The sequence below is a fragment of the Atta colombica genome, unplaced genomic scaffold (genome assembly GCF_001594045.1).
Source record: "Atta colombica isolate Treedump-2 unplaced genomic scaffold, Acol1.0 scaffold133, whole genome shotgun sequence".
NCBI lineage: Eukaryota > Metazoa > Arthropoda > Insecta > Hymenoptera > Formicidae > Atta > Atta colombica.
In genome coordinates this window covers 219,199-231,356 of record NW_017259221.1, presented here as the reverse complement: position 1 = coordinate 231,356, position 12,158 = coordinate 219,199, and the positions used below count along the sequence as shown (strand labels likewise).

The 12,158-nt window shown below is 31.9% G+C and overlaps 1 protein-coding gene across 1 annotated transcript in view; it reads right to left on the bottom strand.

The window, feature by feature from the left end:
- Window positions 1-11,569, bottom strand: part of LOC108684330 (cysteine-rich motor neuron 1 protein-like) — a 21,728-nt gene extending 10,159 nt beyond the window's left edge. The window contains exons 1-2 of the mRNA XM_018188595.1: window positions 11,439-11,569; window positions 328-467 (exon numbers count right to left, since the gene is read on the bottom strand). Coding sequence (XP_018044084.1) covers window positions 328-427 — 100 coding nt within the window. The 5' untranslated portion in view covers window positions 428-467; window positions 11,439-11,569. The remainder of the gene's footprint in view (window positions 1-327; window positions 468-11,438) is intronic.
- Window positions 11,570-12,158: the final 589 nt, after the last annotated feature.

Here is a 12,158-nt window from a genome sequence, read left to right as displayed (position 1 = left end):
TATATATATATATACATAAATATTATTGTAAAAATTAATTGATCGCTAAAAAAAATAGATATAACTATGAATGCGACAAAAAATGATTAAAGCGACATGTTGTGAGAATCGAAATTTATGATGAAAATGTCAATTCACTTTTGAAAGATATTTTCTCGCAATTATTTTATCTGTTTTTATGTTTTGAATGTATATGAGAGCATTTTGAACAGAGACGGGTCTAATTAACGAGGAGTAAATAATAAAGCGCTAAAAAAGGAAACAGAGAGAGAGAGAGAGAGAGAGAGAGAGAGAGAGAGAGAGAGAGAGAGATAATAGAGGACGTACCGGCGATGGTCGATGTCGACAGCGAAAGGACAAGCAGCAGACAAGTTGACACCCACACAACGGCGCAGGCAAGCCCACCGTTGCAGAAATCACGGCGCATCCTCAGCGCATCAAGTAATTTTTGAACCGGCCGCTATTACCTGGAACAGTAACAATTGCGTCTTGATTAAAATACGACCTCCAGTCGACGCGATAATCGAATAAGAATCCTAATTACGGTGCTGTGGGAGTCACGCTTGTACTCCCACACAATCATTTTCCCTTCTCTCGAAACGAGAACAGACTGGAACTCTGTCCTTCGCTTTAATGCACTATTATATAATAAATAGATGACGATTTCGCGTTGACTTTTCTTTCAAGTGCATCATCTCCGCGAAAAATATCATTATCCGATGTAGAACTTTTCCTTCTTTTTCGTAGTCAACGCAAGTCAGTGCTCTCCCCTTTAAAACCTGAAGAATAACAATGGAAGTTATGTCTCCTTATTCGTTATGCCGCGGGGAATATTCTAATGCGCTCTCTTCTACGTTATTCATGAGCCGAAGTCGACTTTAGATCTACGAATTGTCCAACCATTTTTCATTTCCTTTACTCGTCTTTTCCTTTTTATGTGTTGTACAAACCTGGTTGCGACGTATCATTTCTTTTCATCGCAGCGATTATCCAGGCCGCGCCCGTCGTAATCATTCCGAGATGTTCCTCGGAGGCGACTCATAATTAAAAATAAAAGTAAAAGAATCATAGCAACTCATCCCTTGTCTACCATCAGCGTAATTACAATCCTAAGGTCAATATATTGTCTAATGATGATATATTGAATATAATGTCGTTGCTATTACTGTGCACAGGAATGTAAACTCATTACTGTCATTAATGGTAACCTCATTATCATACATTGGTAATATTAGTTTGCATAAACTAATAACATTTAGGTCATCGATTTAATACTTTAGAATGTCTGATTAAAAAAATAAGAATTGCGATGATTAATATTGTTTGGAATGAATGCTTTGCATAATCAATGCCGTTGAAAATTATACTTATGAATATGTGATAAATATTTTAAATGTCATTTTCGATTCTAAACTCTATAATGCAAAGAAGTCTATCTCTCCCCTCACGGGATCGTCTTTAATGCACCGTACTTCGTGATTTATATGGCGATAGCTGGCAAGGCTGCTCGACGGTGAAATTACCGGTGCGTTGCGGCGGTTACATCCTCTGGGAAGTCCTCGAATTTAGGGTGTAGCCGAGAGACATGAATAATGCAACGATAGTGGAGTATGGCCGTAACGCCATGCCACTTCTTGATACGTGATGGCAATTACATGGAGCAATCGCATCCAGATTATGCCAGATTAATCATTAGTCTGTTGTTGACCGACGGAGACGTGATTTCTACGTGTTGCGAAACGTGGTTAACGAATGCGGAATGTTCTCTATTCCAAAAATCATGAACGAAATTCTTTTGGACTTTCATTTTATGACGTCAATCGAGATGGAGAAGATACGACCCGGATTTTATTTCGATACAGCCGCTTTTCAATTTTTTCTTGCAACTATGCAAAAGAATTTACTGTTAAAAATGTAATGGTTAAAGGTAGTCCATGTAGTACAGAAGCTGCTAGCAACATCGCTGCGATCTTTGAAATGTCGATGGAATAATCTATGTTGAATGGGGGATAAGACGTAATTTTTATCTTTTATAAAAACATGAAAGATAAAAGACAGACATATTCGCGTCGACCTAAATAAGAGAACGAGCTCAATCGAGCGAGAAAGTTTCGTTAACATTTATTCATATTTTATTTAAAAGTTTGTTAATTATTTGTGAGATTAAAAATAGAAGGGATAGGAAAATAGAACTAAAATTCAAATTTAATTAAAATAGACGCACGTCTTAGATTATAAAATACGATAATTCTAATATATAATTTAAGAATTAAATGCAATAATAGCTCCGTATTTTTAAAAGTTAAGAGAATAGAAGAAAAGATGAATTCTCTCAATCTTAAAATTAGATTTATCAAGCTGTTAGAAAAAGCGCATCAGACCGCCGTCGTATTGGATTTTTCAGTCACAGTTACACTGTTAGATTGCAAAAAGTAATGGTAACCCAATTCTTTGAGCTAAATAACATTTTGTTATTTTTAACTTTCACGTGTATCAAAATATAAATCGATTTATTTCTATGATTATTTTGTTTCAAAGTAAATAAAAAATCGTCTACCGTATGCATTTAAAAGAGAATAAATTTTCCAAAGTTAAATTGTTTTATTTAAATTAATGGCATATTAAATAAAAGTTGCAGATATGATTAAAAATAATTCAAATTGATTATAATTTAACATTACGAATTAAATGTATTGTAATTTCTGACAATAAAAGAATAAGTGAGGAAGTCGATCCATAGTCAGATAATTAATCGTCAGTCTTTCTGCAGCATGAAACAATTTTGCCGTGTTTACATATTTGAGAGAGTAAACACCACAATACAATGTAATAATATTATACACAGAATATGATACGATAAATATTTGAAATATTTATAAATATTATATATTATTTGAATGGAATGTAATATGTCGAATGTAATAATCATTGTTGAACAAACAATTGAATTCAGAAGACTAAATAATCACGGGCTTCATTACGCTCTAAAGTGCGTTCTCTACGCTTTTCAATCGGTATTGGTTATCGAACGGTTCGACTCTCATCTCCAGCACCGAGTTTCTACTCGATTGGTGATATTTTCTTCAATGATTCATATAAGCGACTGCATGCGTCTACTCTCTCACAGTTAATTCACCGGATGTGGGTCACTCGTCGTCATCGGCGTCTTCCTTCCGGATCTTAGCCTTTAACTTTCTATTGTGTCACGATGTGTCGTATGGATTCCCAAATGTGTCATCATCGGTATACTTTCGTGAGAAAAAGAGGAGACAAAAAAAGGAAGCTGCCTATAAAAGGAAGCAGGTGGAAGACTTCTTCCAAGGGAAGAATCTCGCCATCAGTCATCGGAATTGTGTGAATAAAAAAAGAAATCGAAGCTACATGGAGCATATACCGGAATTAATGAGTAGACTACTTCGATCTGTTGACACGAAAAGAAGAAAAACAGAACATTGAGCGTTATATCCTTTTACATTCTTTATGAACAATATGTGGCATGATCATGTAATAAACATCAATATGCGGTTTTAGTGGTGACAATGTTAACAAATAACTGCTATTTGCAGATTGGCATTTATGTGATATTATTATTAAATGTAAATATTTCATTATTAAGTTACTGGATGGACCTGGGACTTTTTAATGAATCAGGATGAAACTTCCCCAAATATATAAAATTCATGAAATTTTATGACATTTAAAATTTATTCCTACGTAATTGATTTTATCATATTTTAAAGCAGCATCAATTTTAAAGCAGTATTGATAACAATTGAATATGGTACTTACACAAATTAAAATACGAAAAAATATCAAAGTCTAACACTATAATTTATATTAATCGAGAAATACTTTTAATTTTTGAAGAGTGTAATTTTTCTCACAAAACTCAAGAAGAGCTTTTAATTTTTAAAGCGTGTAAATTTTCAAAAATTTATTATATTTTCTTCGATTAATATCATCGAATTAAGCGACGATTTTATTCGAATAATAATAGTTTTGTCCTGTAAATGTTTCATCCTGGAAATTGCGCACTCAAACGTAAAGTGCACTTGCCTAATGGCATAGTAGCACAGAAACTGTTACCTATGCGCGAAAGTTATCTCGAGCTTCCTTTGTTTAATGACATCGATGCTTTCTTTTGATTCTATTGAATCATTGCAGCATTATTACATTTATATGCAATTTATAAAAATTATCATATATCTCATGACAAATATTACTTTGTGTTTTTATTCAAATTATTATCGTATTATTTTTAGAGAATTAGACAATTTCTTAGAAAATTTGATCTTATTCGATAAATATTATTTATTCATTTCGATATTGTTTATCACTTTCTTTTTCTCATTTGCGTTTTTGTATATTTTTTCAAAATTATACATATATTTTTTATTTTATTTCTTTTTTTCAACAATATAAATTCATTATTTATTGTATGCTGGAAATTTATGTTAAGTTGAACAAATTTCTTTATTTATGTTAAATAAAGAAGTTTATTCTTTATCCTTCTTTCTTTTCTATAAATCCTTTATATCTCCGAAAATATATTATATATTCGTTCGTCGGTTTTATTTAAAACGTGCCCTTTAAGCCTTTGCAATATTTATGCCTACGAATGGGAATAAGACAGAACTACAGCTTCTCTTTCAAACTGTGCGACTTAGTTACAAAATCCTGAATAGTACTCTTGAAAATATAACCCTGTTCAAAAACATTTTTCAGCCTGGTTTACGATACATTTAAATAAAATATTTAATTGAATGTACAAATACCGAGAGTTAGAACAAAACTCTCTCTCTTCTGTGTTCCTTTAAAGTTCGAATTTATGGCGAATACCACAAACCAGAGACAGGCCTCTCGTAATTGTCAGAATCCGGCGGAGGCACGTTAAATCTTACGCAAAATGAATATGAAAGAACATACATTGCATACTTAATAAGGAGGAGCTTCGTCGATAGCTCTTTGGAATTACGTGCGCGATTTATCTCTTTTAATTGCACAGTATATCTGAGAACAGTGTACATTGATCTTGCAACAGCCAAAATGACAGCCAACATAGTCTATAATTTTCTATCGCGTTATTAATATGCATATATGTTTCGTATATAAATTTTTTTCGTAACGCGTCAAGTTCGTGTTAAGCTTGCATTGTACTTTTTATTATTTATTATAATTTATTATTAGAAATTTGTATTCTATATGGCATCTAAACATGCTTTTTCAAGCATTAAACAATTTATTTGTGTAAAATAAAATAAAACTATTATCAATTGATTGAGACTAAATATTACAAAACGAGTAAAAACACTAAAGACTGAAGACATACTTACATATTTTCTACTCCAACAATATTTTTTACAATTTAGTCTAAAATTAAATTACTCTATGTAATATATTTTATATACTTATTTATTATTTCTTATTCTATTCATAAATTTTTTATTCTTTCTTTTTAAATAGTCAGTACATAACAATAAGAAAAAGATTTTATTAAAGAATTTTATTTGAATTGAAAAAAAAATCAATTTTGATAATAGTAATAATGAAAAATTTGAAAACTGTTAAAAAAGAGCATTGTAAGGCAAAATTTATCCAATTCTATTATTTGCTGAATGAAAATTTAGAATTTATTCTCCTTGCATGGAGATATAATCGATATAAATTCAATTCTGTTCGATTTGAATATACATATAATGATGATTGAGCACATTTACATAGAATGATATCTTCAATAGAAATTCTTCACCCGATTTGGAATTGATTTTCCATCGAGGAAAATGTCAAGACGTCTATAACTGTCAAACTGTTAAATAATTAACAATTAAAGCGAGGACTGTGACAAACCAAGCTTCAGAAAGAGACAATAAATGTTGAAGTCACATTTTTTTTAGTTTAAACAGACATTACTTAACAGAGATTCGACATTTAGTTATAACAATAATAGCATTTTAATTCAAAGTTTAGTTATAAAATGTGTAAAAAAATATATGTAAAAAAATATATGTAAAAATTGAAAAATTCATTAAACAATTATTTTCCTTAATCCTATAATAAGAAAAAATTATACCCCAAATTGACTAAAAAAAATGTGATTAAAATTAATATTCATTGATTTTTGGATATCTTGTAAAGGCAGATGCATCCATGTAAATCGATGTGAGCAAGAAGCGTTGTAGCCGCCCAGCCTGTCGCGTTGGTCGTTCCAATCTGATTAGCACGCTGATATAACATTCAATTTCCTACAGCAGGTTACTGATAGATTATATGGATACCTTTGGATGATGTGCGTTCCAGATCGCGTTTCCCGAATACAAACGGCCGGAAGAGTAAACGTGCGATAGAACGGTTCGATGGACGGGTCGTTTTTTGTGCACCGCTGCAAATTTTTATTCGGCTGGAACCGCGCGGAAGTGTGTCATCTCTTCACAAAGCTAAACTGTAATGAAAATTATAACGGATGTTTGGTTGTCAGAACCGGATTTCAAATAAATATAGGCGAGAAACCTAAATAAAAAAAAAACTAATTAAAAAGATACAGAATTTTTTTTAAATATAGAAAAGAGATTTTAAAAAAATAATGCAATATATATCGTTTAATCTTGAATTAATTAAAATAGATACAATTATACTCCAGACATACAACCATAACCAAAAATATTAGGTATCTATATTTATCTGGAATTTTTTTTATCTATTTTGCTATCTATTACAGGCATTATACATAAATTTAAAAAGTTTTTAAAACAAAGGATAATTTATAACAGCAAATGTTACATAAATCAATTTTTAAATTAAAATTGTAAATATTAAAGTGCTTAATATTTTTAATCACGACTGTATCTTATACATTATTTTGCATATTTCGATATATTTAAATGATCGACAGCTTAATAATGTGGAGCAGTCGCCTGTCAAGAGAGAGACATCAGTTTCGCTATTCTAAATATAATACCAGAAATTTTGAGAACTTATATATTCCGCTGTTTAAAAAATATATTATTCCACTATAATAGAAACAAAAGAGAAGAGAGAAAAGCAAAAATAAATTCCAAGATAACATTATTACAAGTTCAAATAATATAAATTGTGGAATAAATCGCATTTCTTGAAAAAACAAAATCTAAATGACAAAGAGAGAAAAAAAGACTTTATACTATCTCACGCGTGGTGTTTTTTCAAAACACTGTACTAATGTTCTTTTTTTGTAACAACAATTTGCATGTTATATTTGAATTAATAGTACACATAAATAACACAGAATGTGAATATAATAAACAAATAAATAAAATTACTTAAAACAATTTGAGTTTTATCTCCATTCCACATATTTTAATCGAAATAACAATTGTGATTCCCACAAGGTGTTGCATTCAAATACGACATATTTTTTGTAGAGCGTGTGAACTATCTTATTTTATCGTCACGTAATCCCTGTGACGGAAACCAAAGTGCATACAAAGTACGCGCGAGAAAAAGAAAACTTTTCCACGAGATAAAAATCACTACCGACTACTGGCCTCGGTCGACGTTGCACCGAAACCAACGACGACGACCCATGGATTTCTGCGGACACTTTCTCCCACGGGACAAAACGCCAGAGAAATTCTCTCATTCGATCGAGTCCCTTTTTTTCCAAAAATATCGTAATGTTTTCTGTAACATCGCATCACCACCAATAGTTTAAAAAAATCAACAATCTTTGTTTCAAACCGTGTATGTATGCATAGAAATTTGTATGCATAAATTTTTGCATCAGACATTTCTTATCAGATGCAAAGTCAACAAAATCTTTTAAAATTTGCGAAAGTTTGGGAAAGTTATTAAATTTAAGTCACTAAAATATTAAGAAAATTTGTTTGGCCTTCTTTTTATATTTTGAGAGAAAATATGTAAATATCAAATTTCAATATATGTAAATAGCAAATTTCAATGTAGTTGGAAAATATAATTGAAATAATATTCCTTATATATCGATTTATTACGTATATATATTTCATCTCTTTAATATTACATGAAGTCTTCGAAATAAAGTGGAGGAAAGCTATAGTGAGCGATATAGAAATAGAAAAAGGCACTTTCAATTTCAATTTTTATTTTATTGCCGTCAAAGCGGACTGTAGGCAACAAATCATATTTAAAATTTTCTATATTCGAAGGCGGCTTGTGAACAAAAGAAAAAAAATGAAAGAGGCATAAAGGATATAGACCGACGTTCTCTCCTGTCGGAAGTTACGAGCGCGCCGCTATTTTCCTCGCGCAACGCTATTGGAAATTCTTTGTGTGCTTTTGAAAGTAACGCGACGGGTGTTATCAGCCAGGCGACTACAAAGTACTGCAGATTGCTCCAGAAGAGCATAGAGAAGCATTGAAAAATTCCCTTTCACCAAAATTTTGATACTTCATCCCATTCGATCGAAACGTCACATCTTGTTATTCTCTTTAAACAGCCAATACAGCTAATACAGTGTTACAAATAGTTAAGAAACGACTCTCTAAATTTCTTGAAATCTCACTCCAAAAAAAGTAAAAATACTGCCACTATTCAAAGTAAGTGAAAAATTTGCCTTCTTGAATAAGAGTGGCAGATTTTCATTGTTTTTTTTTAGGAGAAATTTTATACTTTTGGAGTGAGATTTCTTTCGTTTGGAATGAATCTCACTCCAAAAAAAAGAGTAAGAATCTGCCATTTTTATTCAAGAGTGCAAATTTTTCAATTGTAACAGTATTTTAACTCTTTCGAAATGAGATTTTATTCCAAGAGAAATTTAGAGGATAAGGAACATATAAAAATTAAAATATCAAAATGATTTTATATTCTCAACGTTAATAAACTGTCAAGTTTTGTAACAAAAAAATTATCATTTTGATCATCTTCTATATAAAGAAAAACTTCTATATAAAGAAACTTTCATGATGTCAAAATAATCATTTTGACTTTCTCTTGACTTGGTTGTTTCTTGGGTTCGAATTTGAAGATTAGAATTTGCAAAAGTTGTGTACAAGTAAGATTATCGATCAAATCAACTAGAATAAAAACTGTTAAAATAAAATTGCGAAAATAAAACCTTTCACTCTATCTAATAAGTGTTGCGGAACACATTACAACACGTTACGACGAATTAATTCGATTACTACACATTAATGCTCACAAGTTTGAGCATGTCTGTTTTACTCAGTAAGACTACTCGAAAGTTCCTCGGAATAGCGATGGAACGAGCACACGTGAAAAAAAAAAAGAAATTGCTTTCACGTCCGCGTCGTGCGAGGACGAGGACATCACGGAAACAGAAAACGTTATACAACGCGATAACAAACGGCGACTCTGTCGTGATTCGAGGCGAAGATTCCGCTACCCGACGACGTACTCTATTTGAAAATTCTTAGCGGTGCAACTTGCAAATGCACACGCGAGCGTGAACGGGTAGGGTCCGGGAAAACGTGCGAGTTACACGAGTATCGCATTCCTCCACTGCTTTAGAAAGTATATACGCGTGAACGGATTACACGGAGAATTAGTCGATTCGCATGGAAAAAATAGATTGGGTAGTCCAGCAAAGTTAAAACTTGCTATGCGAGTAGAGTTCAGCATTTATAACTAAGAAGATTTGATAGATAAGAAACAGATCATGTCTGCAAGTAATTATCAGTATACTAATTTAGCTAATTTTTTACTACAATGAAAATTCTTAGTATAATTTTAAAATTTTCTTCATTAGCAGCAAAAGAGATATCTTAGTTAGCACGTTTCGTTAAAAATTCTATTTATTGATTTTTATAGAATTGATTTTTATAGAAAATTATCTTTATTGTATTAAAAAACTTACTGTCCTATTACAACAAATATAATTACAATTGCTAACTTTATTAGCTCTATAACTTTGCTATTTTAATAAAATCATAGAAAATTTGAAGCTGTCCATTATTACGACTACAAATTTGCTAAATCAATGAAGTTTTTAGTTGTTTTACAAATCTTTATTTTTAACAAATCTTTATTTTCTGTGCTGACACAATAAAACAACTTGTATAAAAATTTATCAAAAAAATTTATGACATCCTGCGAATGCAGATAAATTACATAATATATAAAAATAAAATTTATGCATCTTTTTTTCAGAGACAAAAAAACGCTTAAATGTATAATATTTTTTTCCATGAGTTAAGTGAAACTCTATTAAATTATATATATTTTTAAAAAATTAATGTAATTCATGTAATATTGCGAGGAAATCATGAAGAATTTGCTTCAAGAGTCCGTAATAAATAACTGAATTTTTTAAGTAGTGATGCATGTAATATATATGCATACTTTACATGAAGAGTTTTACCGCAAAAATGCAGGAAGTAATGTTTGATTACGATGTACTGGTAACGGATAATGGTTATAAAAAAATCTCGGATCCGTCACTTTCTATTTAAGCGTTGAAAAAGTTAGAAGTACATATGACCACGGAAAACTCGTTGTTTCAGTCCTGCTATTTTCATAAATATCAAAATGCGCAGTTTACTATTCATTTGTTTAAACAACAAGTAACTCTCGCAGTTTTGTATTCCTGTACATTCCGTGAAATATGAGTATGTAAACTGAAACGTAAACTTTTATACGTACAGCAAACTGAATATCGAGGCTTCACTCCGGAAGCGCGATTTAAACGCGAGCTATTTAGAAAAAGGAAATAGAAAAGGAATAAAGTTTTTCCGATATTTCCCTTATTCGTGGAATATGGATCCATTTAAGCCTCATTCTAATCGCGGCCTGGAAAGTATTCTCTAGAAGGGAAAAGAATTTCTCCGCGCTCATAAATAAATCAGCGAGCGTCTCGTGATGAGAAAGAAGAATTTTTTCGCCGTGTTGGGAATAAATCTCTGCTAGAAAGTTACCGATGCTTTATAATTTTTTTTTCTTTTTAATGAAAAATTGACTCGTTTATGTCATCTAACTAAATATATCAAACAATCGATTAGTTCCAACAGTATGTATTTTTTCAGAAAAAATACAACGGTGATTTGATAGAACTATCGATAAACAAACAGTCAATTCATTTTTTTTACTTTTCACAAATAATTCTTCTAACTTTCAATAAACAACAAAATTATTATCTCAATAATTCTGTCAATGTGAATGTAAATTTTACGTATAACAGAAAACATATTTATTCACTTTTATCAATTTAAAATAAAAAAACAAATAACAAGTAGTATACGTAAAACACAAATACATTGAAAGAATTGCATTGAATATCATCAATATGTGACATAAACACGACATTACAAAATAAAATAGAAAATGTCGTAAAAATGTCATTAAAAGATCCGTATACACACAAAAATATTGCAATAAAATTTATGTGCGCAATAATGTTTAAAAATCGAGAAAATTTTCAGAATCGTTCGCGGTTATCTTCATTTATCCCGCACTAAAAGCCGAAACTCACCTCGCGATCGTAGTCGTATCCGTTTCCCGAGGACGATGCCGGCGAGCCGGAACTCCCGTGCACAATCCTTTTGATGTAAACCTTCGCGTTGCACTCCGCGTGAAAAATCCGTGCGACAGCACCGCGCGGCAACGCGTCACGACTGCGTAACGTTTATTTACGAACAACGGCACAGCGACGTCGCTCTCTCGTGTGATCCTCCGACGCACGCCTCTCGCTCCTTCCGTTCAGTCCGCGCAGAACGACACCGGTATACTGGTTCTCGCCTCTCGGTTGGCCCGCCGCTCGACGGCCTCGTATGATGACCCCCTTCTAGAATTCTGTGGCCCTACTGACGACACGATCACCGACGGCGCGTCGCGTCTCGCGTCGCGCGACGTCGGGATCGAAATCGATCACGTTCATGAAAAGAGGATTAATTCCGGCGAAATGAAAGAGAGGAGATGTTGGGACAGAATTAACCGCAAGCCTGAGGATTGCTCGCGTCCTTGTCTTTGCGATCGATTAATTATAATCGGTTTAATTATAATATTTTTAATTTAAATAATTATATTAATAAGAAATAAATGAAAGATAACTACCTTGAACAATCGTCAACAGATACCTACATTTAAAAATATAGAATCTTATAAAAGTTCGAATAACGTTAGATAAAATTCACTTTGTCCGAATACCTTCTTCATTCTTTTTTTGTTGTTGAATTTCTTGGTTCATTTTTTT